Source organism: Spermophilus citellus, assembly GCF_964194105.1.
Source record: "Spermophilus citellus genome assembly, chromosome: 2".
NCBI lineage: Eukaryota > Metazoa > Chordata > Mammalia > Rodentia > Sciuridae > Spermophilus > Spermophilus citellus.
The window spans coordinates 250,687,104-250,713,927 of record NC_138183.1 but is presented as its reverse complement, the minus strand read 5'-3'; the positions used below and the strand labels follow the sequence as shown (position 1 = coordinate 250,713,927).

The 26,824-nt window shown below is 55.2% G+C and overlaps 2 protein-coding genes across 6 annotated transcripts; one reads left to right on the top strand and one right to left on the bottom strand.

The window, feature by feature from the left end:
• Positions 1 to 2,007: 2,007 nt before the first annotated feature.
• RELA (RELA proto-oncogene, NF-kB subunit) lies at positions 2,008 to 11,776 on the top strand. 3 transcript variants are annotated; one of them, XM_081281856.1, is made up of 11 exons: positions 2,245 to 2,441; positions 2,758 to 2,784; positions 2,881 to 3,032; positions 3,171 to 3,319; positions 4,558 to 4,649; positions 5,009 to 5,140; positions 5,892 to 5,996; positions 6,184 to 6,396; positions 8,814 to 8,894; positions 8,984 to 9,058; positions 10,381 to 11,776. In XM_081281856.1, exons 1-11 carry the CDS (start codon positions 2,339 to 2,341, stop codon positions 11,010 to 11,012), a joined length of 1,761 nt encoding a protein of 586 aa, XP_081137982.1. In that variant the 5' UTR covers positions 2,245 to 2,338; the 3' UTR covers positions 11,013 to 11,776. The 3 variants fall into 3 exon arrangements, with proteins under 3 accessions (XP_081137981.1, XP_081137980.1, XP_081137982.1); XM_081281855.1 differs by lacking the exon at positions 2,245 to 2,441 and adding an exon at positions 2,008 to 2,214 and having other exon boundaries at positions 2,881 to 3,319; XM_081281854.1 differs by having other exon boundaries at positions 2,239 to 2,441; positions 2,881 to 3,319.
• Positions 11,777 to 14,983: 3,207 nt separating this feature from the next.
• Positions 14,984 to 26,614, bottom strand: SIPA1 (signal-induced proliferation-associated 1). 3 transcript variants are annotated; one of them, XM_081281831.1, is made up of 18 exons: positions 26,200 to 26,610; positions 25,973 to 26,065; positions 23,110 to 23,886; positions 22,408 to 22,535; positions 22,150 to 22,326; positions 20,004 to 20,178; positions 19,299 to 19,402; positions 18,872 to 19,029; positions 18,665 to 18,783; positions 18,174 to 18,523; positions 17,586 to 17,860; positions 16,449 to 16,667; positions 16,247 to 16,358; positions 16,063 to 16,162; positions 15,883 to 15,984; positions 15,736 to 15,790; positions 15,460 to 15,538; positions 14,984 to 15,363 (listed from the first exon to the last, which is right to left on the bottom strand). In XM_081281831.1, the coding sequence occupies exons 3-18, from the start codon at positions 23,786 to 23,788 to the stop codon at positions 15,217 to 15,219; spliced, it is 2,979 nt and encodes a 992-aa protein (XP_081137957.1). In that variant the 5' UTR covers positions 23,789 to 23,886; positions 25,973 to 26,065; positions 26,200 to 26,610; the 3' UTR covers positions 14,984 to 15,216. The 3 variants fall into 3 exon arrangements, with proteins under 3 accessions (XP_081137957.1, XP_081137958.1, XP_081137956.1); XM_081281832.1 differs by lacking the exon at positions 15,736 to 15,790 and having other exon boundaries at positions 18,174 to 18,783; positions 26,200 to 26,614; XM_081281830.1 differs by lacking the exons at positions 25,973 to 26,065; positions 26,200 to 26,610 and having other exon boundaries at positions 18,174 to 18,783; positions 23,110 to 23,803.
• Between the last annotated feature and the right edge of the window lie 210 nt (positions 26,615 to 26,824).

The window sequence follows — 26,824 nt, the reverse complement described above, 5'->3', positions numbered from 1 at the left end:
AACCCAGAGACTGAGATCTTATGCCTTGCCGAGGGAACACCTGTCTTTAAACCTTTGTGTTTTGTACAGCACATTCTTTATAGTTGTGGTTATTAAAAAAAAAAAAACTTGAAAAACAGTTTATATTTGTGCTTATTTTCTATTTCATACTTCTCTGCCCCACATTTTCACTCCTCAAAATTCATTCCTTTAAAAAGTAAATTTGTGCTAGGTGCTATGGCACACACCTATAATCCCAGCAACTCTGGTGGCTGAGTCAGGAGGAATCCAAGTTTGAGGCCAGAGAGGACAACTTAGTGAGAACCTGTGTCAAAATAAAATATAAAAGGGTTGGGGAGGTGGCTCAGTAACAAAGCATCTCTGGGTTCAATCCCCAGTACAATATGTGTGTGTGTGAGAGTGTGTGTGTGTGTGTATAGTGTGTGTGTTTGCGTGTGTGTAGTGTCTGTGTGTTGTATATGTATAGAGCCTGAACATGGGAAGAGCCTGAACCTGGGGATAAGGAGGGAATGGACAAATGACATGTGAATCACAGTGGTGTTCTACCTACCCACTTGAATTTCTCAATGAGTACACTGGTATTCATGGTATTAATTTTGGTGGGTACTGGGAATTAAACCCTGGGGCTCTTTACAACTGAGCTTCACACACAGGCTTTTTTCTTTTTTTTTGAGATAGGGTCTCAGTAAATTACTCAGGAATTTGCCAAGTTGCTGAGGCTGGCCTTGAACTTGCAATCCTCCACGGTGCACCACTGTGTCTGGCTCATGGTATTAACTGAAAAGTTATAAATATATATGAATTTTTAAAAGAGGATCATGCAAGAATCAGTGGTGACTGTGTGTGTTGTTAACCAGAGATTATCCATTCTGTGGACCTTTGAAGTCGCCTCTTCAAAATACTGAACTGACTTTTCTAATCAGGGCCAGCCACGTGGGAAACTGAAATGAGTGGGAGGGGTGGAAACTCTATTTTCACTTTTCTCTTCCTGTTTTTTCAGCGCCTGGGAAAGCAAGTCAGAATTTCCAATCTTTTCCAATTCCCACATGGTTTCCTAATTTAGAACAAATTCAGAGAAAATAAGCTTTTCTCCGTCTGGAGAAGCCTCCACTGCCTGCTGTGGAGCATCTTCACTTTGGGTTGAGGAGGCGGCCTGGGATGGGGATGCTCCAGCCCAAATCTCCATCCTCAACCCGAACATATGCCCTGGGCCTTGGCCTTGACGGCAACCCGCACCCTGGAGTTACAAGACCGTTAACTACTGGGCCCTAATGGGAGGACCTGGGAAGGTGCATACGGGACATGACCCTGCGGGTTCAAGAGGCCCCATGGACCCTGGGACCTTCTGAGACACAGGCACTAGGCTCTTAGATTTACTTTGGGGGGGGCCCATTCCCTTCCCCCCCGAGGGCTCGCAGTTTGGCGGCATCCTAAATGGGCGCTTTAGAGAGGTAGGTGACAATCCCTTGGTCTGCTTGTCTGCGTCTGCGGCAGCAGATGTGTCCCAGAACCTCGATCGCCCGGTGCAGGCGAAGCCCCGCCATCCATGCACCGTCCTCAGCGGCATCTGGATTGAAAAAAACAGGGAATCAAAAGTGCTTCGAAGGCAACAACAACCAGATCGCACCTGGACGGTTAGGAAAGCCTTGTAGAGTCGAGCCTTCCGATCTTTCGGGCCCTGCAGGCCAGGGCCTTTCCCCGCGCAGGGCGGGCGGCCGCAGCAAGCAGCCCTGGCTCTGCTCCAGATGGGCCCGGGATGACATCACCAAACTCCTCGGATCAGCGGGGGGGGGGGGGGGGGGAGCCGAAATCCCCTAAAAACATAGTGAGTAATCGGAGGGCCCGCCCTCCAGGCGGGGCGGAGACCTAACAACGAGCTGAGCCTCCCCCCGTGCCAGCTCGGGGAGCGGCCTCCAGGCAGGCAGCGTCGAGGAGAGTAGCTTCTTCGTCCCCTACGCGGCAAGCACTTGTTTCCAGTCCCCGGCGGCCGCGGCGCGCGGGACCTCTCCGTCCTCCGCGCAGGGTGCACTTGCTCTCGGCCCCCGCGCGCGGCAGCGGCGCAGCGCGCAGGCGCGGACGGATTCCGGGCAGTGACGTGACTGTGGGCGCGCTCGGCGCATTTCCGCCTCTGGCGAATGGCTCCGCTGTAGCGCGCGCCGCGGGCTCAGCTGCGACCCCGGCCCCGCCCCCGCCCCCGGACCCTGGCCATGGACGGTGAGGGCGCCCTCTGACCCCTCCGGGTGGCCGCGCTCGGTTCGCCGGAGCCGGAGCAGGAGCCCTGCGCCGCCTTCCGCCCCTTCCTGCGCCACCCGGAGCTGCGCAGGGAGCGGCCGGCCGGATGGTGGCGCGGGGCGGGGCGGGCGAAGAGGGGTCTGACTCAGTTTCCCCTCTGGGGGGGGGTGACGGCTTGACTCAGTCTCCTCCCAGGGCGGGGGTGCGGGGTGAGTCTTGACGCAGTCCCCCCCAGGGTCGTTGGGGCAGGTCTGATTTCGTTTATTAAGACTGTGCCTTAGTTTTCTTCGTGGGAGGGCGGTGGGAAGTGCCCCGACTCAGTTACCCTTTGGGAAGGAAGGATTGCATACCGTTTTCCCTCAGGAAGCAGGTGGTGCTGGTTCCTTTACCCGCACTTAAGTTTAAATGCAGGTGGTAGGAGCCAGTCCTGACTCAGTTTCCCTGGGAGGGAGCTGGCTCCAGCAGGCCCTCGCCAGTGAGGGTGGGCAGTGGGCTTGTGCTGATCCTTTTCTCCTCCCCTTTCAGACCTGTTCCCCCTCATCTTCCCCTCAGGTAAGTGGGCCATCCTTCTGCAGGGCTTGGGGAGGGTCTGCCCAGCATTAGGGGGCATAGGGGCAGCACCAGACCAGCTGGCTGTGTCTCCTGCAGAGCCAGCCCAGGCTTCTGGCCCTTATGTGGAGATCATCGAGCAGCCCAAGCAGCGGGGCATGCGCTTCCGCTATAAGTGTGAGGGCCGGTCAGCGGGCAGTATCCCAGGAGAGAGAAGCACGGAGACCACTAAGACCCACCCCACCATTAAGGTCAGCACTAGCCCAGGGCTGGGTGGGGGTGCAGGTGAGGTGGAAAGGACTGTGAAGCCCCCAGCAGACTTGCCACTGCGTCTGGGAGCCAGGTTTGGAATTAATGGGCCACGAAAGTATGTTCTGCACTTTGGACAGATCAATGGCTATACAGGACCAGGGACAGTTCGCATCTCCCTGGTCACCAAGGATCCCCCTCACCGCCCTCATCCCCATGAGCTTGTGGGAAAGGACTGCCGGGATGGCTTCTATGAGGCTGAGCTCTGCCCAGACCGATGCATCCACAGGTGAGTTCCCCAGAGGCCAGGCAGTAGCTTATGAAATGCGGGGGACAAGTAGCTATTACATTGTTACTCCTTTCTGGACAGAATTTCTCTATTATCTGTTGGGCTGAGCAGGGTCAGCCTGCCGGCCTGTAATCTCAGTAGCTCAGGAGGCTGAGGCAAGAGGATTTCAAGTTCAAAGCCAGCCACAGTGAGACCCTGAAACCCTGAGACCCTGTCTCTAAATAAAATACAAAAAAAAAAAAGAGAGAGAGAGAGACTGGCGATGTGGCTTGGTGGTTAAGTGCCCCTGGGTTCAATCCCCAGTACCAAAATACACACACACACACACACACACACATTGATGTGTCCACTCTATCAAGTGGGAGCTTCTTATGAAAGGGACAATTCCCTAATCATCCTGAAGCCCTAATACTTGTGGCTGGAGGGGCAAGTCCCTTGTTGTCATATCTCTCTTATGAGAAAGAAAACCGTAAACTAGCAGACTTCGCTGGAACTTACATACCAATTGACAGAGTCAGGCCACAACTAATTATACAAATAAATAAACAGACAAGATACTGCAGAAGGCTGGTGCAGTGATGCATGCCTATAATTCCAGTGACCCAGGAGGTTGAGACAGGAGGATTGCAAGTTTGAGGCCTTAACAACTTAGCAAGGCCCTAAGCAACAAAGCGAGGTCTGAAAAAATAAAAAGGCTGGAGATGTAGCTCAGTGGTAAAGTACCCCTAGGGTCACTTCCAAGTACCAAAAAATAAACAAAAACAAGATACTATTACAGAGTAATAATTTCAGTGATAAAAATGAAGTAGGGTAATAGGTTGGGAGGGTAACCAACGGTGGGGGAGGCAGGAGATCTGGTTTCATTACTTTGGACTGAGAGGTCAGGGAAAGCGTCTCTCTGCTAAGACTTAAATGGGGAGAAAGCATGAAGAGAAGAAAGCAGAGAAGCATGAAAAAACATTCCAAGCAGAAAAAACAAGTGCAGTAGCCTTGGAGGAGGAGGAGTGAGTTTAGTGTGTGTGGAGGATGGAAAGGAAGCTCCTGGGCTGAGGGCTCCCTACCCACAGGGGCTCCTTGGCTGAGGTAGGTGTAGCTTTCACTGCATCATAACGGGAAGCCATTGCAGGGGGTGAAGCACAGCAGTGGTCTGGGGGCTTGGGTTTTGGAGGGAAGAAGGGGTAAACTGGACAAGGGAGCAAGGTGGAGACCCAGAACTGATGCCTGGGGGGACACCTTAGCTTCCAGAACCTGGGGATCCAGTGTGTGAAGAAGCGGGACCTGGAGCAGGCGATCAGCCAGCGCATCCAGACCAACAACAACCCCTTCCAAGGTGAGGGGGGAGGGGTGAAGACCTGAGCCTGCCAGTGGCACCATACCCTCTCATCCCCACCAGGCCCCTGCCCTGTGTCTCCCTCATTGGCCAAAACTCATAGTGTGGATGGAATCTTGCTGCCCATTCATTACATACTCCCATTTTACCACCTAAAAACTGAGGCCCAGAAAGGGGACATGGCATCTAGTCATTGTGAAATCAGTGATGGGTCTGGGACCTTGGCTTATTTCTTCCCTGGGACTTCTGTATCACATGCCTTCAAAGGGCACCCTTAGTACAGAGCTGCCTGCCCTCCATCATCCCGTGTCATGCGCCCCCCCCCCCCCAACTTTCCTGACCAACTGTTTTTCTGGCAGTTCCCATAGAAGAGCAGCGTGGGGACTATGACCTGAATGCTGTGCGGCTCTGCTTCCAGGTGACAGTGCGAGACCCATCAGGGAGGCCTCTCTGCCTACCGCCTGTCCTCTCTCATCCCATCTTTGACAACCGTGAGTGGCTAGGATGCCACAGAAAGGGAAGAGGGATGGACCAGGCTGTGGCGGGTGTGGCCTCCAAGAGGGTCTCTGGCTTCATTCAGGCCTCTAGTGTACTCGTCATTTCCTCAGCGCCCAACTGAGCTGCCCTTAAGGTGTAGCTTCCAGACTGGTCGCAAGTCTGATGGGAAATGGGCACTTTCCATATCATGTGAGGGGAGAGTTAATGTGCCCAGAACTAACGATTCTGGAACATCAACTCTCAGGAACAAGATAATACTAGACAGTGAGAATTCAATGAGGGCAGCTTACCAGAAGCTAACAGATGACATGGGCTGATGTTGATCAGTTGCAATCTTTAACCAGCAGGATGAATGAAAACGAAAGGACTCTGGAGCCCCAAGAATGGGGAACCAGAGTAAACTGGGAGTCAGGAGGGAAGGGCTCATTGCCAGGTGGAGAAAGAGAAGGTATGACCAAATTTGTTCCCATTGGGCCACAGCTCTGTGGGGGCGGAGATGTTAAGGTGTCATGTGTTGTTGGATTCTCCTTGTCCAGAGCAGTGTTGAGCACACAGCTGGTAAAGAGCTGCTGGATTGGTTGGTGTGAGGAGTCAACAGGAATGGTCTAAGTTTGGCTACACAAGTGTGATTGGCAAACTGTGGGTTACCTTGACACTGGGCAGGCAGGGATGTTGCATCTCCTGCAGGCCACCCTGGGGACCTCTGGTGGTTCAGGGCTTCCTTCCTTATTGCCATGCTCTCAGGTGCCCCCAACACTGCTGAGCTCAAAATCTGCCGAGTGAACCGAAACTCCGGGAGCTGCCTTGGTGGGGATGAGATCTTCTTGTTGTGTGACAAGGTGCAGAAAGGTACTCTCCAGGGGCAGGGCTGGACTGTTTGGAGTGAGGGGTGAGGGCAAGGCTGAGAAGATGTGGTGCCAGGTACCTGACTTTAAACACTCAGGCCTGGGATGGGCCAGGAGACAAGCATCAGAAGTTAGGACCTGCAGACTTGAGCGGGTTAGACACTGATGACACCCCCACCCATCTCCCACAGAGGACATTGAGGTGTATTTCACGGGACCAGGCTGGGAGGCCCGAGGCTCCTTTTCTCAAGCTGACGTGCACAGGCAAGTGGCCATTGTATTCCGGACCCCTCCCTATGCGGACCCCAGCCTGCAGGCTCCTGTGCGTGTCTCCATGCAGCTACGTCGGCCTTCTGACCGGGAGCTCAGTGAGCCCATGGAGTTCCAGTACCTGCCAGACACAGGTACGCAGCCAGGGAGGGTGGCAGCAGGGCTGCTGGGCTCTAAAAAGAAAAGCCAGGGCTGGATGTCTGGGGTGGAACTTGGGTTTATGCAGTATAGTCACTGTTGTGTAACATTTTAGTCAAGGGCAAACTGATATATGATGGGTGTCCCATAAGCCTATATTGTCTAGTGATGTAGTAGCATCTTAGTTTTTGTAAGCATGCATAATGACATTTACCTAATGATGAAATCACCTAATGACGAAATCTGAAATCGCCTAACGATGCATTTCTCAGAATATGTCCCATTGTTGAGAGAAATACAACTAATCAGAATCCTTCTCTTGGCTCATTTAAAAATGGTAGCCAAGACTTTTGAGCACATACTAGTCTGCCCCTATTCCAAACATTTCAGCATTATCTGATTTTAATCTCTTGCCAGTCTTTTGAGGGCAGAGACATATCTGGTGAGTGGCAGAGTCAGCATCTGACCCTAGGCCACCTGGCTCCAAGTCCTGTTGTAGACGTATGTTCCTTGTCACTGCCATAGAGCCCAGCCACATTTTGGTCAAGGCTTTGAGCGCCCACTTGGTAGTAGCAGGACCCATGCCTGGTGTTGTGAAGGCAAAGATGAACAAGCGGGTTCTCTGTCCTTCATAAGTTCAGTCACATGAGGAAGATGGACACACAGAACACATCGTTACATCACAGAATGATGTGTGAAACTGAGATGTGTGCAGAGTGCCCTGGAGTGCAGGCACAGGGAGCTGTAGACAGGTGCCTGGAGGTGGTAGCATTTACCTTGGAGAAAGATCCAGAAGCACATTCTTTAGGCCTGTGGGCCATCATTGGAAGGCAGGGGTGTAGGCAAGGACATGGCCAAATCAGGAGCATTTTTGTGTTGGGAGCTGACCATGCCGTGGGCAAACCTAGACGCAATTGCTTGTCAGGCCGAGTGCAGGGTTTCATCCTGGAAGCAGTGGGGAGCCTCCAAGGTCTTCTCAGGAGAGACATGGCCTGAGCAGAACTGGAGGTTTGTTCTGCTGCAGTCAGAGGATCAGAGAGGAAGGGACTCACGGTGTGGAGGCCATTTGGGAAGATGTTGCTATAGAGTAAGAAGAGGAGATGTGGGGCATGGACCTTGCAAAAAGGAAGGCGGAGCAAGATGATCACACCTCCCATTGCTGTCCTGCTTGGCTGTCTTTCAGCCTCGCTGCCATTTAGTGCATGACACACACCAGGCTCAGTTCACCTCAGGACCTGTGTCCTGGCTATTGCCTTGGAATGCTTGGCTCACATCAGTCCTTCCCTGATGACCTCTAATCTGACTCTCACCTCCATTATGGTGCTGTTCTGTCACCTTATTCTCGGACATGAGCTTCCTCAAAGTTCCTGGCACATTTGAGATCTTGTGTATGGTTGTGTCCGTGTCCCTCTATCACCAAGATACCATTTTTTAAAAAAATATTTATTTATTTAGTTAGTTAGTTTTAGTTGGACACAATACCTATGAATGTTCCATTCATTTATTTTTATATGGTGCTGAGGATCGAACCCAGGGCCCCACACATGCTAGGTGAACGCTCTACCGCTGAGCCATAATCCCAGCCCAAGATACCATGTTTTTAGGAGCAGGACCCTTGCATGTTACTCACAGCCATCTGTCCAGTGGCTTGGAGGGAGGCCGGCACACACTAAGTGCTTGGTAGATATGTGTCGAGTTAGTAAGTGGGAGGGGGAGAAAGATGATGGTAGGGATAACTCCAAGGTTTCTAGCTTTGGTGACCTAGCAGAAGGATGGCCAGGGACCCAGGAGGAAAGGTCATGAAGTTGGCTCTGGGTTGAGGACACTTGAGGTGGAAGATAGTTCTGAAAGCTCCAGGCTAATGTGCAAAACCACTAGAGATGAGGAGTCTGGAAATCTTAAATAGGCCTGTTTGGCCTTAGTGCAGAGTGCTCCTCTCTGGGCCTGCCTGGAGGCTGGGAGGTGAGCAGTGCAGGTGAGGGATGACCTGGAGGCTTGGCCCCCCTGAAGGCTGCTCTCCCCAGAGCAGGGCCCCTTCACGTGGCATCATCCAGGGCCTCTGAAGGACAGATTCAGCCAACAGAGTCTTCTCAAAAGCTGGGAAAGGGCTGAGGTTGTGGCTGAGAAATGGAGCCCTTGCCTAGTGTGTGTGAGGCACTGGGTTTGATCCTAAGCACCACATGAAAATAAGATGGGGATATTGTGTCCACATGTAACTAAAAAATAAATATTAAAAAAAAAAACAAAATGGGAGAGTCTTAGAACTGCTGTGTGTGGGTGTCCCACATCCCTCTTCACTGGTTGGGAGACCAGTCTCAGGAAAGCCTGACCCTTCCCCTTCTTCCTGAGGGGCTTTTGGGGCCACTGGAGGCCAGCTGAGGAGAACAAGGCCCACTCCCCATTGCTTTTCCAGATGATCGTCATCGTATTGAGGAGAAACGCAAAAGGACATATGAGACATTCAAGAGCATCATGAAGAAGAGTCCTTTCAGTGGTGAGATGGGGAATGGGCAGGGAGGGAGGCCCTAGGAATTGGGGAGGGGATATCCCAGGGACTGAACTGACTCAGCCCTTGCCTTTCAGGACCCACTGATCCCCGGCCTCCACCCCGGCGTATTGCCGTGCCCTCCCGCACCTCAACTTCCATCTCTAAGTCAGGTAAGGACTTCCTCTAGGGTCCTTGGAACAATGGGTTCAACTGTGCTCAGGCTACATTTGGGACGCCTAGAAAGGAGATGAACATAGGCACCAGCAGGTGTCTGATGCCTGCTCTCTATGAGGCCCATGCTTCTCAGGGATGTGGCTTGGTGATCTCTGTCAGGGTCATCTAGGGAGCAGTGGAGGCATGGATTCCTACCCCACTCATTACAGACTGCTGAACTAAAGGCTGTGGAAGTGTGGCTCAGGAAGCAGCAGCTTCCTGGGGATGCTAATGTACAGGGAACTCTGAGAACCCCTGCATCAGTTAAGCCCTGTGTTAGATATCTTGGGAAACAGATATGAAATGTATGATCTCAAGCCGGGTGCGGTGGTACACACCTGTAATCCCAGCAACTCAGGAGGCTGAGGCAGGAGGAACGCAAGTCCAAGGACAGTCACAGCAACTTAGTGAGGCCTTATCTCAAAATAAAAAAGGGCTGGGCATGTGGCTTAAGTGATTAAGCACCCCTCTGTTCAATCCCTAGTACCAAAACAATAATCAAAATGGATGATCTCTGCCCAAACTCTCAATTGAATTAGGGAAGGAAAAACAAAAACCAAAAAGCACCTCTAAAGTAGTAAGAGGTGTGTGGCACCTCACCAAGAGGTGTTGGTATGTGGCTTAAAAAAAGTGATAAGTAGCCAGACAGTGATGCAGGCCTGTAATCCCCTCAGGAGGCTGAGGCAGGAGGATCTCAGGTTCAAAGCTAGCCTCAGCAATTTATTGAGTCTCTAAGCAACTTCGTGAGACTTTGTCTCTAAATGAAAATACATAAAAGGGATGGGGATATGGCTCAGTTGTAAGTGCCCTGAGTTTAATCCCTGGTACCAAAAAGCAAAACAACAACAAAAAAGTGATAAGTGCCCACTTCAGGCCACTGCTCACTGGGTCCTCCAAAGGCTCATCTCCCCTCAACTGGTTTTTCAGCTGTACAGTGAGGTCAGAGGTGAGAGCCCTTTGTGGGCTCTAAGATTCGGGGCGGGGGGGTGTCCAAGGAGGCAGTGTGGCTAGAACTGGACCCTGTTGACCAAGTCACATTGGTTACAGGGAGGGAGCCAGGAGTTGGGTGTAGTGCAGCACGCCTGTAATCCCAGCTACTCAGGAGGACCACAAGTTTAAGGCCAGTCTGGTCAACTTAGTGAGACCCTGTCTGTCTCAAAATACAAAACAAAAAGGGAAGGGCTGGTCCTAAGCACTATCAAGAGTGGCTCAGGAACAGAGAATAGGGTGGGTCTTTCTAGGGCTTTCTGTGACCTCAACCTTTCTGTCTCTCCTGCAGCCCCCCAGCCCTACACCTTTACACCATCCCTCAGCACCATCAACTTCGATGAGTTTCCCCCCATGATGTTACCTTCTGGGCAGATCGCAAGCCAGGCCTCTGCCTTGGCACCGGCCTCTGCCCCAGTCTTGGCCCAGGCCTTGGTCCCAGCCCCATCCATGCCACCACCTCTGGCTCAGACCCAGGCCCAGGCCCCAGCCCCTGGCCCAGTCCTAGCCCCAGGCCCTCCCCAGGCTGTGGCCCCACCAGCCTCAAAGACCACCCAGGCCGGGGAAAGCACACTGTCGGAGGCTCTGCTGCACTTGCAGTTCGATGCTGATGAAGATCTGGGGGCCCTGCTTGGCAACAGCACAGACCCAGCCGTATTCACAGACCTGGCGTCAGTCGACAACTCGGAGTTTCAGCAGCTGCTGAACCAGGGTGTATCCATGCCCCACCCCACAGCTGAGCCTATGCTAATGGAGTACCCTGAGGCCATCACTCGCCTGGTGACAGGTTCCCAGAGGCCCCCTGACCCAGCTCCCACCTCCTTGGGAAACTCCGGGCTCCCCAATGGCCTCACTGGGGATGAAGACTTCTCCTCCATTGTGGACATGGACTTCTCAGCCCTTCTGAGTCAGATCAGCTCCTAAGGGGGTAATATCAGCCCTGCCCAGAGCACCAGGTTGCAGGGGATTGAAGCTCTCCCAAAGCACTTATGGATTCTGGGGGGTGTGCTCCAGCTGCCCCCAATACCTTTGGGTAATGCCTTTTTGGGGGCACATTTTATTCTTTCATTGGCAGTTTCTATCTATCTCTTTTTGGAGGTGCTTAAGCGGAAGCATTAACTTCTCTGGAAATGGGGGAACTGGGAATAACTCTTCCCCATCCTAATGGTCATCTCCCTTTGTAGGGAACTCTGGGAGGACCCCATCCCCATGCTCCAACTTCTAGCACTCTCCTAGAGAGAGGAGCAGGCTGGAGCTATGGCCCTTGAGGCCACAAAGCCTTATTTTCAGTGTCTTCCTCACATAAAGGATTAATTTACACTTTGATCCAAAATAATGTTCCATCACCAAACCCTCGGTGGCGCTGCCTAACACCAGCACTTGAGGGACTGGCATTCCTGCCCTGCAGAGGTCTCTGCCAGCTCTTTCCTTGCTCAGCAGTGGCTGAAGGGAACCAATGGCATAGTACTGGCCCTCTCCTGGATCCTGAGGGAGTTTGGTCTGAGACTTCCCTGCTCCCCCCTTTCTTAAGTGCCTTAATAGTGGGGCAGATTGTTTGGAGAGTGGAGAAGAAGAGTTTGAAGAAGTGGCTGGAACCTCTCCAGTTAAGAGGCAGTTTCTACTGAAGAATTAAAGCAATTGGACTCTTGCTGTTTCTATTCTGAACTAATAAATTTTTTGTCAAGCTGGCCAAACATTTGCCTTCTTTCAGCAAACACAGAACATACGTTGCTGGTCATGTCAGGCTGGACATTGGTAACAGAGTTGAGTGAATATGCATACTGTCATTTGGGAGTGTGTGGTCTTAGGCTGTCGATGGAAACAGGTGGTGAAGACGGGGGTCCCAATTCAGAGACCAGTTGGGCCCCTTGGCTGGTGGGATGGAACTGTTTCAGAATCTTCACAGGGGCACCATTAACTCCATCCAGGTCTTAGATCAGTAGAGGTTAAACCTGTTGCTAGTGTTGGGAGGCCACTAGGGCCAGAGACCATGTTAGAGGCTGGCAGTAAAGGATCAAGAGGGCCTGCATTAGTTTCACATTTCGGTGACAAGGGAGTGACTGCGGGGAAAGGGTGATGTAAAGGTCTATTCTACCACGCGGCCTGCGCAGTGGTTTCATTAATGAGGTTCTGGCATTAAGTTAGTTAGAAGAGATCAAAATAAAACACACAGACAGTACCTTATTTTATACTGCTAAGTCCCAGACGGCTGGCCTCCCTGGTTCCCCGCCTCCAGCCGCCCAGCAGGGCAGCGAGGATTACTCTGGGCTAGCAGGAGAGAGAGAGAGCGAACACGCTGGGGAGTAGCCTTTTATTTGGGGGACAAGAGATTCAGGGGAGAATTCCATCCAATGAAGGTTGAGGGGGGGCTGCACTCCAAGGTCAGGGCCAGTGATTGGGTCTCCAGGGTCAGTGGTCACGCACACCCCCACACGGATGGGCTCTCTCATCAGGAAAGGGTCGGGAAAGCTTCGACACAGCCAGAGCGCCTCAGGCCCTTAACGGGAGTCACCAATCACGTGTCAGAATGGCTCCCCACAGTCTATGCCTGCTGCACCAATGCTTCAATACCCTGTTCTGGGAGGAGAGGCAGAATACTAACCCGCAACCTCAAAGGTGTAAAAGTCGAGAGCACAGCCCTGAGCCGGCTCACTCGCAGCAGCCAACAGCGTAGGCCGACGGGCCAGCCATCTCGATGCTCATGCGTATATGGCATTTAACGATGGGCCAGGCAAAGTGCTTGGGGTTTTCCCTCTGGGCGGAGATACATGGTGTCGCACCGTTGCAGAAGGGTGCTCCCAGCGACAAGCCAGATAGTATTAGCGGAACCTGCTGCAAAAATTAACGAGCCCCCTGGGAATAGGCTCTGCGCGCAGATGCCAATGGATCTGGCCTTGAAAACAGGACGCCAGCGGGCAGCGTAATATTGGGGAACCGGAAGCTGTCTGAGGAGTAGAGTCAAACTTGCACTAGGGCCTCGGGCTTAGGGGGCGTGCCCGGGGGCGTGTCCTGGAGCAAAAGCGGGTCAAGCTGATATCCCGCTGCGGGGGTGGAACCCGAGCTAGCGGTGGCCGGGTCCTAGGGTCAGAACCCGGGTGAACTTAAGGACCTGCCGGAACGAGAGCGCCCGGGAGGCGGGGCTGACTGGAGCCGGGGCGGTAGGGGCGGAGCGGAGGCGGGACCGGTCGTGGAGAGGCAGCTTCTAACTTGCAGGAAGCCGCGCGCAAGGCTGCGCGCAGGGTTCCAGCCCAAAGTCGAGGGAAACCAGTGAGCTCAGGTTCTTCAGTCCAGGCAGCGCCTCGCTCTTCTTGGCTTTCCCAGTGTCCTGCAGTGACCTTCGTTGACCCCCGAAGCCCTCTCATGGTCCTTCCCACACTCCCCGAGTGACCTTATCGTGCTTGTGGCTCATCAGTCTCAAATCTTTGTCTCCAGCCCAAACTTCTTTCCCCTGTGGGCCAGCCCACTTGACATCTCCACAATGACGTCTCAGGTCTCTCAAACTCGCCCGTTTCAAGTGACCTCAGCTGTCCCCAACCTGCCCCTCCTTCCCTCTTGTTCCAGCCATCACCCTGCCACCTTCTAAGGGTTGCGGTCAGGAAACTGGCCACCACTGTGGATGTCACCTCTTCTGCCCTCGCAACTAGTCCTCATGACATCCTGGCAAATCTGCCTCTTCTCCCCATCATCACTGTAATCACCTCGTTTAAGTCACCTTCCCTCCCTCCAGGACGGCGGCTAGCTACATCTTCCTGCAGCCAAAGGGTTCCACACCCAAATCTCATCTGTCACTCTCCCTTTAAACATCTATCAGCCACACGATCAGGTCCCAGTTTTGTGCAGACACACTTCCAAAGTGACCAGAGCCTGCCTTCCACACTGCCACTTAAGAACTCCTCATTATAGCTCCCAACCAAGAAAAGCTTGGCCACGGTATTCAGAACTGCCATTCCAGGATGGCTTGTGCACTCCCCACAACCCTTTCTGATCCAGCTCCAGCCACTTGAATCCTGGATTTCTGCATGTGACAGGACCACACCCTACTGGGATACCCTAGCCCTGGTCAACTCCAATTCAACCTTTAAAACTCAGTCCTTGTGTCATCTCCTCCATGAAGCCTCCCCCATCTTCCCTGTTACTTAAAGCTTAGTTCACCCCCAGAGCCCAAGTTAACAGAGACTTGTGGCCTAGTTTCAGCAGAGTAAGCTTTAGCCAGCCTAGGGAAGGGCCTGGATGAAGCATGTGATGTTGGACAAGTCGGTGCCCTGTCTGGGTTTCAGACTGGAAAACTGGAAAACACAGGGTTTAGACAAAGTCCAAGTTTGGGCCTGATGGTGCCTCTCATAGGATAGCTCCTGTCTGGTGGGGGATCGTGGACCAGTGAGCAGAGAAGTGGGTTGAGGGCCAGTTTCCTCTAGGATATGGAATAGAGAAGCTGCCACCCCTGGAATTCGGTCCTGCAAGATGTGGTCAGGTGGTCAAAGGGAGTACCAGGCTTGAGGGCTCAGTGACTAGAAAGAAGGAATATGGCCTTCCCTGAGAGACACATGAGGCACAGTCAGTCTCTTCTTGACCCCCAAAACTCTGTCCCTCCCCTGTCTTGAAGATCTATTCTGTTTCTCTGTCCCTGATCTCAGGCCCCTGGGTTTGGTTCCAGAACCAGGAGACCTAAACAGAGTAGGTGTGGAATATGGAAATCGGACACCAATTTCCCAACAGAACCAAATAAATGTTTGTGGGAAAGAAGCCAAAAGGTGGCCTAACCGCAGAGACCCCCTCAGAGCCAGCCCAACCCTAGGCTAATATTCCCAGGCTTATCCTTCTAATTTGTCTCGGGAGCTTCATGTGGCCTCAGGCGTACCCCCGCAACACGTCTTGAACACATGTATAGACACTGATACTGTGGCTTCTTTACTCCCTGTCGTCCCCTTGTCTCCACAAAATATTTACAAACAGGGACGAATAGGGGCACCTTTGCCACCAAATGGACTGGGGAGTTGAGGCAGTGCTCAGACGCGCCTTGGCGCAGGGAGGGATCCTGAGGAGGGCCCAGGGCTGGTGTGACCCAAGTACCCTGCCGGGCCCAGGCAGTTCTAAGTAGGTCCATAGTTAGCCTGGGGCTGTGGTGAGCTCAGGCCAGGTCTGGAGCCGGGGAGCCCAGCTGCTTGGAAGCCAGGAGCAGGCGGGTGGCGGCGCTCTCTGACTCAGCCAGAAGCCTCTGGTTGTTGTGCCGCAGGTTCCTCACCTCCTCCTCCAGGGCTGCCCTGTCTGCCTTCTCCTGTGTGTGTCGGGCCAGCGGGAACAGGGTCAGAGCAGCCACCCCTTTCCTGTGGCAGCCCCATGACTCTGTGCCAGCCCCAGGCCACCTCATCACCTTCTGAAGGTCTTCCTGCAGCTTCCTGAGCATGGACTCCAGATGAGAGACTTTCTCTGATAGACTCCCAGGTTGTGGCCTGAGGACATGAGGTCAGAACTCAGTGGGACCATCACAGGGGCAGCACCAGAGGCTGACTCCCAGAAGCCCCTTGAATGTGCAGCACCCAAACCCTGTCTTCCGAGACTTAGGTGGATAATGCTTAACTCCAATGGACAGGCACAAAGGGTGGCAGAAGGGCACATGAAGGGGCTATGTGAGGGTGGGAAGCCTTACTCAGCATCAGACTTTGGAGTTCCCTTGGGGTCTCCGCTCTCTGGGATGGGCTGTCCTATGGGACAGAGGGGCCATGTGGGCAGGTCTGAAAGGGAGAAAGAATCCATCCCATCCTGGCTCTTCCTCCCAGTACCCTGGTGGCCTTACCCTCCCGGGATAGTGACTCCAGAATGGTGTTGCAAGTGGAGGCAATCTCTGAGATGGACTGCCACTCGTCCTCCAGGGTCTCACTGCCGGCCTCTGACATGACTGTGAGCACAGGAGGGGGCTCAGCAGGGGGAGTCACAGAGCCACCCTCCCCCTCCGTGCCCACCACTCCAGACTCACTCTTGCTGATGGAGTTCCGCAGAGACAAGGTTCGTGGCAAGAAGGAGGCCCTCAGTTCTGGGGCTGAGTCCTCATGGCCACTGGGGCTGCCTGGCCGGTCCTGGGGGACAGAAATGGATGTTGATGCAGTGATACCAACTGTCACCTCTATGCCACTGGGCTCCAGAGCCTTGTTTCTACTCACCTTGAAGGGAGGTATCTCTCTGCCAGCACCAGGTGTCGATGGCTTGGCAGTGGTGGCCAGTAGGAGGTCCGGGGTGGTGTCAGGCAAGACTGGGGCCTCATCTGACAGGGAGCTGGGAAGAGCAGGGGTGGCTCAGACCTGGAAGCTGGTTTCCCAGAGCCTTGCCTGCCCAGGCCCCACCAAGCTGCCCAAGAGAGTGCACCTGTGGGGCGATGGTGGGTTCTGGCTGTGTAGGAACTCAGTCCTCTCTTCTGCCAGATCCTCAGCCCCTGGAGGGCCACTGCCATCCTGCAGGCATAGGTGCAGCAGCTGCTTTGTGGTGGGCAGCAGGACTACCTTGGGGGTCTCATCCTGCAGAGGTTCTGCAGCTCCCCGCCGGCTGGGTTCCTTCAGAGACAGCGTGTACAGCTCCGAAAAGCTCCTGGGGAAGATGGGGAGGGGTGGCATCAGGAAGGACTCCCAGCATCACCAGGCCCATCCCTAGATGCAGCCAGAGGCTCACCACCAGGGGAGAGTGCCCCAAACTCCCTAACAGTGAAAAACGTGTGCCTAGTTGCTGCCCATTCTTCCAGACTTGGGCTCAAATCCCAGTGCTGTCCTATGTATCCTGGGCAAATCACTCCAAATGTCCCATCTATGAAAAGGGATAATAGCGCTATGCTTGTATCATGCTATGAGAGTTTAAACAGCCCATGCAATTGCTTAAGTATCCCAAATTCACTGCCTGGAGCTAAATTTGGCCAGTGCCTTTCCCTTTTCTAGAACATGTGCCTGTTTTAGCAACTCATATGAGCTAAGAATGATTAGATGTTTAAATAATTGAAAAGAAATCAATAGAATATTTCATGACAAGTAGAAATTAGTTCAGACTTAACACAATTTGACTTGTGATTATTGGACCCTGGGATATGTCGGTTAATTACAGTAACCCCTTCATAAGGCAAGCAGCATCTATTTGAAATCCAAATAGTTCAGTGTCCATAAAGTTTTAGTGGAACTCAGCTGCACTTATTCATTTACCTACAGCGGCAGAGATGAGTAGATGTGGAAGAGACAGGAAGTCCCAGAAAGCCTGGAATATTTACTGTCTGGCCCTTTACAGCCTTAGCAGAGTAAATAAACAATAGTGGGAGGGGTTATAGTGGTGGCCACCTAATCTTGTGAGCAGTGAAACCAATGGTGCTTAATCGGTTCCACTTTATGTAAAGTGCAGTTCAGAGAGGTCAGGGCACGAAGGACTCTCAAAGCACACACGTGCAAATCCTGAGAATGCTGGTGGCCACACAGGAGGCACAGGCTGCCCAGTCCTCCCACTACCCAGTGTCCCCAGCGCCCTGACCTGCGGGGCCTGCCGCTCTCATCAGGGGGCAGGACAGTGACGCAGACCTTGGGCGCAGAGCGTAGCAGCTGGGCAGCAGCCTCGGGGCCAAGGCTGGGCAGCGTCTGGCTGCATACGCGCAGCAGGCGCGCCCCGGGCCGCAGCCCAGCAGTCTCAGCAAACGTGAAGCGCTCCACATGCGTGATGAAACCCTCCGCGTCCACCTCGAAGCCCAGGCGGCCCTGGCCGTCGCGGGGCAGCGCCAGCTCCCGGGTCTCGCAACCTCGGCTTACCAGCTGCAGGACGGGGTGGGGTGTGGGCGGGGCTACCAGGAGGCGGGGCCAAGCCAGCGCCCCCGCCCCGCCCCGCCTCACAGCAAGGCTTTCCCCGCCCTCCCTGAAGAGCTTTAGTGGCCAACGGACAGGTGGAGACCTGAGGCTCTGACACTAGAGGGCTCCTGCGGGAGCTTAAATCCCCACGCTGGTTTTGCCTCTTTCCTGGACTTTCCCTTTCGGGGGTGGTGGGGACTCCAAAACACGCTTCTTCTTGGCGCGTGAGGGCACCCTGGCGGCCAGTGCCCTTGAACCCCATGTTTATTCCCAGGCTTACCTGCAGGCGCGCCACGACTTCGCCCACCGCTTGACCGGGGTCCCCTTCGAACCGCAAGGTGATCGCCTCCCCGCGGCCGTGGTACAGGTCGAGCTGCTGCTCAGAGAAGGTCCAGGCCAGCACATCACGACAGGCACAGTTGAAGACTACGCGGTCGTCCCGTGGCGCCACCAGCACCAGTGCCTCCGCCGAAATGCCCAGCAGGCACGGCAGCTCGGCACTGTCGGGTCCTCCTGCTTGGGCTCCGGCCGCAACCCGCGCCCCTGGAGCTGCGCGCACGCTCCACATCAGTGCACCCGCCGCCTGCAGCTCAGTGCCTGGTCCCCGAGGGGTCGCCCGGCGCCTGCCGCCTAAGGAGGGCAGGCCAAAGCGGGAAGCTGAGTCCAGCGATGTAGTCGTCACCTCATTGGTAGCCAGGTCCTGTAAGTATTGCTGGCGTGTGCGTGTAGCCATGGCGTGGAATTGGCGTGCATGTGTGGCTGCCTGCTCACCATTGAGAGCCTTGGCGAGCAGGAAGGCCCGGAAGTCAGCGTTGGCTGCAAAGGGACCTCCACCCGGAGGCAGAGCTGGTCCAAAGGCTGGAGTGTCCTGGGTGCGGCTCACAGCCACCCTGTGCAGAGGGAGGCTGCAGTGAAGGACAGCAGAGGGGCTCCTGGACCCAGTGCCCATGGGAAACCTGGGATGACCCAGATGCCCACCTGTAGGACGTGTGCTGAGTGCAGGGAGCATGCGCCCGCACCACTAAGAACACATGCTGGAAGTGCGAACGGATGGTGGTAGGGCAGAAGGGCTTGCTGCCCGGCTCCTGGAACACGATGGTCACAATGTCATTGCCGATGTGACGCTTCCTCAGGAGCTGGGGGTTAGATGGTGGGGAGTGGGCGAGAGGCACTATGTACCCCCAAACCCCTCATTCAGGCAAGGCAAATCCTCGACCTGACTAGCACCGCCACCTATCTCTGGTGAAGGCATAAGGTGTTTATCTTTGGGAAGTTGCTTCCAGAGGGAAGGGTTGCAGGGGTCAGGAGAGCTCAGGCCAAGGCTCAAGTACTGCCACCCACACAGCACTCTCCAAGACTCCCCAGAACTCCTGCCATTCCCCACCCTGTGCCAGGCCCCTCACACCTGCTGCTGGTTATTAGGGGTGTAAGGCAGCATCGTGGACACGTGGAACATGATCTCATGGTCCTGGTACGTGGTGTAGAGGGAATGCGTGCCCGTGGAATCCGCTGTGGCCGGGGAGTTGGGGACACAGAGGGAAAACAAAGGGAGTCCAGATGGCTTAAACCTGCCATCCTGTTCACACTCAGGAGCCTCCATGCTCCAACAACAGGCAGACAACCCCTTCATGCCACCAGCCAGAGCCTAAGCCACAGGGTCTGAGGCCTTCAGCTTTGGCTGCTCCCCTCCCCTCCCCCGCAGGCTGCAGCCTCACACCAGGGTGAAGGGGGTCAGGACAAGACAGAAGTGAGAAAGGGTCTCAGAAGGAGACAGGAGTGAGTGTCTTAGGAGGGAACTGATGGCCTGAGCACAGAGGCCTCTCCCAGAGGCCCCTGGAGCCCATCCACCTAGGGAAGTGGGGTGTTCCCCTGGAAGCTGGCTTCCATGTTGGAGGGGTGATTCCTCCAAAACCACTGGGCCCCAGCTCAGGCAATAGGGTACCAGGGCCTTGGAAGGCAGCCCTGGACCCTTCTTCCAGCCCATAGCCTGGCTTTGCAGCCAGACATGTCCTCAGCCCCAGACTCTGGACAAAGAGTCACAAGGGACCCCAAGGAATGCTGCCCCTCAGTACAAGTTCTGCCCCTTCCCCACTAGCCCCCAGGGCCTCACTTTTGGTGTCTAGCTGGGCCCGGTAACTCTCAAAGCCTTTGAGCCGCACGACATCGCCCAGCAAGGTGAGGAACTGCGTGAAGGCTGCCCCCGCCTCCTGGTTGTTGTACATCTCCTCCTCTGAGCCCTGGCCGGCCCGGCAGTACAGGACGCCCACCTTGCGCTGGAAGCTCAGCTGGGGGAGAAGAGGGTGGCAGAAGGCACAGGCCTCAGTATCCCATCAATCCCACCCTGACTGTGTTATGGGGAACAGTTGGGACCCTGGCCTGGGGGTTTGGCCTTGAGTCCCAGCCCTCTCTGAGCTTCTATGTCCTCACTAGTCAAGTGGGTATAGTCCGCTCAGGAGGGGAGGATGGGGGTGGTTAGTCCTCCTGTGACGATGGAGCAGGCCACGCACACAGTGTACTCATGGCCCAGAAATGTTCCTGTTGCCATCCTGCTTGACTCAAGCCTAGACCAGCATCCCCTTCTTTGAATTTGAGGTGCCCCCACCCCAGCCCCATGAACCATCTCTGTTCCCAGCTCTTTTCCATCTGTGGATAACCATGCACAGCTCAAGGCTCTCTGAACCCATTAAAGCAACCCTGGGGTCTCCCCAACTCTTACATCCCTTCTTCATGATTAAGCTCAGAGCTAGAGCCAGGCACGCATGAAGCCCAGGTTCAACCCTGGCAATACACACACACACACACACACACACACACACACACACACACACACACACCTCGTCTTCTTCTGCAGCCAAGGGATGCAGCCCCATCCCAGGACTCTCTCGGCCACCTCTGGCTCTGACAACCGGGCCTCTTCTCCACCTATGTTTCTCCCCTCAGTGGCTGCGGTGGCCACCTCCATGGGATGACACCCCCTCTCTGAGTCCAGTCCAGACAATTCTTCCAAACTCCAGGCCTCCTTCCCCAGCTGCCAGGTACCCTGCCAGCACTCTGGCACCTCATCTCCTCGCTGCCACTCTCTGGTCCCTTTTCCTCCTCCAGGGTCTCCGACTCCATGAAAACACCATTCTAGGGGCCAAGAAGCTAAGGAGTCTCAATCTTCCCTTTTTCAGTCAGTCACAAGGGCTACTGACTCTACCCCTGGACTGTCACTTTCTTGTCACCTCCTCTATCATCACCAACATGTCTAGCTTGGATAACTGTATTGACCTTTGACCTGGCCTCTCTGCCTTCTGCTCCAGCTTAGTCTCCTGTAACCAGAGGGCCACTGTGCCTCTCAGATCCAACCATTGCTTCTCAGTGCCCCTGGGACCAAAAGCAAGCCTCTCTCACCCCCCCCTCAAGCTGTCCTCCACCCACACTAAAGTGCATGTGACACTCTCTTAGTCTCAACCATCATCCAAGTTGTTTCTTCAGCCCAGAAGCCTTGCTCAACATTGTCTGCAAAAAACACCCCGCTCATCTTGGCTTGAGCTCTTGCATTACCTCCATAGTGTAAAACCCCAGCTGAGGAAGCGCATCAGCACCAGCCCTCCAAAGTCCCCTTACTAATGTTCTGTTCCTGTATTCCAACAGTTCTCAGTAGATCTCTCTTCACACCCAGCTGTGAGCTACTCAAGGAAAGCACCTGGCCTGGACCTGTCCCCAGTGTCCAGCCTGGGGCCTGACACCAAGAGTGTATGAGACATATTTGTTGAGTGATGGGTGAAGGACACAGAAGAGGAGAGTCAGGGTCAGAGGGCAGCTTTTAGCACAGGGTAGAAAAAAGAATTTCCCGTTGGCCTGACTGTCCCAAAGTAGAACAGGAAACCTTGGGAAGAAGCAGCAAACCATATTGAAAGGAGAACAAGCAGGTGCCACAAGGCAAATTGGTCAGGAATGACAAGAGAACGGCAGAAGCCCTAGGGTCAGTCAGACCAGGGAGTCTGGGTCTTAAAAGTACACATGCACCACTGTGGAGTTTTTTTTAAATGCAGACTGTGGTACAGTGGGCCTGGCCTGAGACCCCAGAATCTGCATTTCTAAGACCCTAGAGGCTGAGGATGCTGGTGGTCTTCAGACCTTTGAGAAACAAGGCTCCAGATGACCCCTGATGGTTTCTGAAACACTGGAGATGGACTGGCTTTCTCCAGGCTGGGGGGATGGGCAGACTGAGTCTACTTATAAGGCAGGGTCTCCCCATCCTGGCCACTCACCACTTGTTCATCCAGTGTAAGGAGGGTGCGAGGCACCTTGGGGGAAGCCGAGCCCAGACGCAGGCATGTTGGGCTTAATCGTGGTGCCACATGCTCCAGAAGTTTCCTCGGAGACAGGCCTCGTGGGGGGCCTGGTGGCAGTGCGTCCTCTGAGATGGTGCCTCGGAGGGTCCGGAGCTGAAGGGATGTTGGGGCACTTAGGACCAGATGGGGTAAGGATGAGGGGACCTGCGTCCTGATCCCATGATCCTGGCCCACCTGTGTGGTCCTGACGATGATGCGGTAGCTGTGCTGGGTACTCCCTCCGCTGCCTTCTTTCTCCTCCCGCCGCAGGCTCACTGCCACCGGGCCTAGCACCTCGTCCATCCCAAAGAAGTTCTGGTGTTCTGGGGAGGGGCAGGCTATGGACGATCAGTCAGGGCCCCCTGGCAGTTCTGCCCGCCAGGATCTACCACACTCATCACTAGGTCCCATCTCACCAAATGTAGTCCCTGAGCTTCCTTCTGAAGCCCAGCCCACATCACAACTTGCCCAAGACCTAAAAGGCCAATGCCTGACTGCACCCAGGCGCAGATGCTGCCTGGCCCCATCCCTACCCCCATATTTTTCGTTCTAAGAGAATCTCTTTTCATAGCAAAGGTGAGAACAAGGTTTCTAAGTGTAAGCCTTTCAGGCCCGAGTTTTCCCCTCACAGAAATGTGGACAGAAAATCTCTTTCCAGCTTGGTGGGTTACGAGGATGAACCAGAGGGGTGTGCCTTGGCTGGGGATGAAGGGCCATGGCTTGCCCTTAAGGAGGTGAGCCCAGCAGAGCCCTGGCTCAGCCCCTTTCCCTCCTGAAGCCAGGTACTTTACAGGGAAAAAAAAAAAAAAACCTGACCCCTCTACTGTATGCACTGCAGGTGACAGGGACCTCGGTCCCAGCCCCCTCCTCCCTCTCCCCCAGACAGCCTGCACTCACCTTTACCATAGAAGTATTTGCGGTAGTAGCCAGCACCCAAGTCTGCGTGCTCCAGGCTGTAGGCCGCAGTCCGGTTCTGTGGCTCTTCCAGGACAGACACCGATGCGTTGGGCAGTGCAGGGGGCACAGGTGGGGACACTGGTCCACCTAGGCCTAGCTCGCCCTCACCCCCAAGCTCGCTCACAAATCCAGGTGCCCCAAGCAGCAGGTCTGAGCTCGCAGCCTGGTCCTCGGCTGAGGCCCGGGTCCCAGAGCTGGATTCCACATGGCCCCCTGTTCCCCGTGGCCGTGGAGCCCAATCAAAGAGCATGCTCTGGACATCATAGTGAGCAAACCACCGGGGCTCCAGCACTGGTGGGAAGGTGGGCTCTGGCTCCTCAGCAGGCAGCCCCAGCAATGCCAGTGGGTCCGTGAAGAGCCGGGTGGGGGCCGCAGCAGGACGACTGGCTTCCTCGTGACTGTGGGCCCTGGCCCGAGGGCTGGCTGGCGTAGGGGGTCGGGCCTCGCCTGCATCGCTGCCACTGCGCAGGAGTGGGCCCCGAGCTGGCCTTGGCTCAAAGGTGTGTGGTGTCAGTGGGGGCCTGGCTGGCTGGCGCAGCTTACGGGCGAAGAGGTCATCGCTGGGTGCTGGGGCCATGCCCCGCCGAGGGCTCCCCACGCCGCCGGCCCACATGGGCATGCTCTGTAGGCCTGACTCTCTGGGGGCCGGGTTGCATTGGCAGACAAGGGTGCTTGGTGCCCAGCCTGCAGGCCGAGGTTGTGGCAGCTGTTTCTGCCCTGAAGGAGGAGGGGGCTGTTCAGAGGGGCCTGGGGAGAAAACAGGAACCCAGGCCCCTAGCCTGGTCTTCCACCACCCCGGTTGGCTTCCGGCCCCCTCCGAGACCATCAAAGCTGCTTCCGCTTTCCTGGCCACTTCCTTGTCTGCCTAGGGCTGAGGTTTCCAGCCCCTTCCCGGGTTAGTGTGGGCTGGGCTATGGTGCCTTGGCCCTGAGGGTCCTAAAGCCTAGGCAGCCCTGAGGTTGCCAAGTCCCACTTAACACACCTTTGCTTTGGCCTGGGCCCAGAGTGAAGGTCCCCGCCAAGGCCTGGCCCAAAGAATAGACAACTGGTTTGGGGCTGAGACGGGAAACCCATGGGGCCACTGGTGTCTGGGTCCTGCCTGCTTGACAAAGGGAGGACGTCCTGTCCCCAGAGACCTTCCTCCCTGCACCTCCCACTTCCTCCAGGGTCCCTGAGGAGCTGAGCACCCAGAGGCCTGCTCTCAGTGCTCTGGCTCCTACAGTCTCAATACCTCAGGGAAATAGGGGCTCCCAGGGCCACAGGAAGGGCAAGAAGACTTCCTTCAACACAGGAAATGGTCCCATCTTTGGGCCCAGCCCCCTTGCAAGCCCACACATCATGAGGAAGGGGCTGGGATCACTCAGCTCAGTCATGGGACCCAAATCACCCTAGCTTGAGAGAGAGACCCCAGGCCCATCCTCTTACAGATTACTATGCCCACACCTGAGAGCAGGAAAGGGCATGCTAGAACTAAACACCCAAGCCCCTTTGATAGAACTGGAATCCATGGGGACCTCTGCCTATGTGATCTCAGTAATATGGACAGGGAAATCTGAACCTCATGTAACAGATCAGTCTGGGGTCCAGAAAAGAGATGCTCTTGCCTATTAGCAATTCCATGTAAGAAAAAGTCTGAATCTCCAGGGCCTTAACAGAGCTGCACCAGCACACCCCTGTCCCTGTGTGCTTAGAGGGCTGGGGATGTGGCTCAGTGGTAGTGCACTTGGGTTCAATCCCCAGTATTGAGAAAAATGAAAAAAAAAAAAAAAAAAGGAACCTGCGTAGGTGTGGAGCAGGTGGGGGTTGGGCCAAGCAAGGCTCTTGGTCTCACAGGATGTAAGACTAAGACACCCAAGGCCCCAGAGACCTGCTGAGTGAGGAAATGAGGTGAGCCCAGGGGCAGGTGTGAAAGGTGGTGTGAGAACATGAGCGGGAGCTACCCCCTGCCCCTGTGAACCCTTTATGGAGTGGGCAGCCAGAGCAGGGGCCTGAGGACTTTCAGCTGGCCTTCAGAACCAAACAAGGGTAGGCTTCCAAAACTCAGGGTGCCTCCAACCTTGGTTTCTTGGGACAGGCTCTGATGTGGACCTTGAGCCTCTGTTTTCTCATCTCTAAAAGGAGTTAACTATCCCTGTTCCCACTGAAGACTGCAGGGAAACTGAAAGGAGGGTGAAGCCATTGGAGCTAGCCATCTATGTGCATGACAGATGCAGGCTCCATGTGCCAAACTCTGACCACGTGCAGGCTTGGGCTGGGTAGGCGTGGGGGTGGGTGGGGAGAGGGTATGAAGAAGGGGGTCTGTGCAGGTTCCTGCTCCACGTGGCTAAGCTTTGGACGTGTGTGTAAGGGAGCTCTGTGAGTGTGTGCAGCCCAGCCCAGGGATCGACTCTTGCCTTGGCCCAGTGCCGGGCTCTAGCCCTGCCTTGGGGTGTCTTGGATTCTGCCCCCCATCCCACAGCTTTACACAGGGTCCATTGAGGCCAGGACATTCCTTGCAGTTTGTGTCACTTGCGGGGAAGGGGCAGCTCCGCCCCCACAGATCCGGAAGGCCTGGCTGCCCCAGGAGGCGGCCCTGGACGCTTCCCAGCACATCTGGAGGTCATGACCCCATCTCTGCTGCCAGGGGGCGCGACAGATGTTTCCTCCCAGCCCAGGCCCAAGACTGGGGGGTGGTGTGCAAAAGCTGGAGAGGAGGCCACCCAAAGAGAAGGGGAGACCCAGAAGAGGGGGAGTACCCCCCAACTCAGCAGGAGGGGCAGTTGCCAGCGCCAGAGAGGAGTCAGGCGTCACTGAATCCACTCACCGGCTCACCAGTCGGGTTAAGGCGTCATGCAGAGGAGGGACTGGGAGTCGTCAGACGGAGGCAGAGGACTGGACATGCTGACTCGGGACTGAGCTGGAGCCGGAGGGAGGTTGGGAGGGTGCAGGCAGCGAACGCGATGAGAAGCCTCGTCTCCACCCCAACACCACCAGTGCCTACGTCCAGGCCACTTTGTCCCTGTCTGGCCCGAACCCCACTCCCACCAGTACCTCTGGGGCTCCCGCCCAATCGATCACAGCAGCCTCCCGCGCCGGGATCTTGCTGCCTGTTCTCCAGCTACGGCTCCCGGCTAGGCTCCGGCTCCGCCTGGGGGCGGGGCCGTTCAGGGGCGTGGTCAGACGGAGGGGCGGGGCGGTTGCTTCAAGCGCGCCTGGGTCTGTCTGCGGCGCGGGAAGCGCAGGGGGGGCGGGGACTCCAGGCGTGGCCACGGTCAGACCAGTGCTCAGCAGGAGGCCAGGCTGACCTAGGCGCCTCCTGCCACCCTTTATGCTGGGCCCACGTTCTGGCTGAGAAATGGGAACAAGTGTACCTGCCTTCCAGATCAACTGGAAGGGCTAGAGGCCACCTTGCGTCCAGCTCCCCTCCAGCACTCAGCAGGTGCCCAGGATGCCCAGCCCCAGACTCTGGGTAAATGCTCTATACACCTGTCTCATTTATTGTAGAACACCTTACAAAGGTGTCCTCATCACTTCTTTAAGGCTTGGAGTATTTGAGGTTCAGAGAAAGGCTATGGCCAAGGTCAAGGTTGAAGAATGTAGGATCCATAGGGCTGGAAATTTTTGAACATACTGGAATGGGAAATGCAACACAACCACCTTCACCTCAAGGCTTCTA

Bases quoted from the DNA above. Each gene is read 5' to 3' on its own strand.
- RELA (XM_081281854.1), top strand. From the start codon at position 2,339: ATGGTGGCGCGGGGCGGGGCGGGCGAAGAGGGGTCTGACTCAGTTTCC. The intron at 8,895-8,983 runs GTGAGATGGGGA...CTTGCCTTTCAG, and splicing joins GAAGAAGAGTCCTTTCAGTG to GACCCACTGATCCCCGGCCT. The intron at 9,059-10,380 runs GTAAGGACTTCC...TCTCTCCTGCAG, and splicing joins AACTTCCATCTCTAAGTCAG to CCCCCCAGCCCTACACCTTT.
- SIPA1 (XM_081281830.1), bottom strand. From the start codon at position 23,788: ATGCCCATGTGGGCCGGCGGCGTGGGGAGCCCTCGGCGGGGCATGGCC. The intron at 22,327-22,407 runs GTGGGCCAGGAT...ACATCCCTTCAG, and splicing joins TCATCGTCAGGACCACACAG to CTCCGGACCCTCCGAGGCAC. The intron at 15,364-15,459 runs GTGATGAGGTGG...CGACACACACAG, and splicing joins TGCAGGAAGACCTTCAGAAG to GAGAAGGCAGACAGGGCAGC.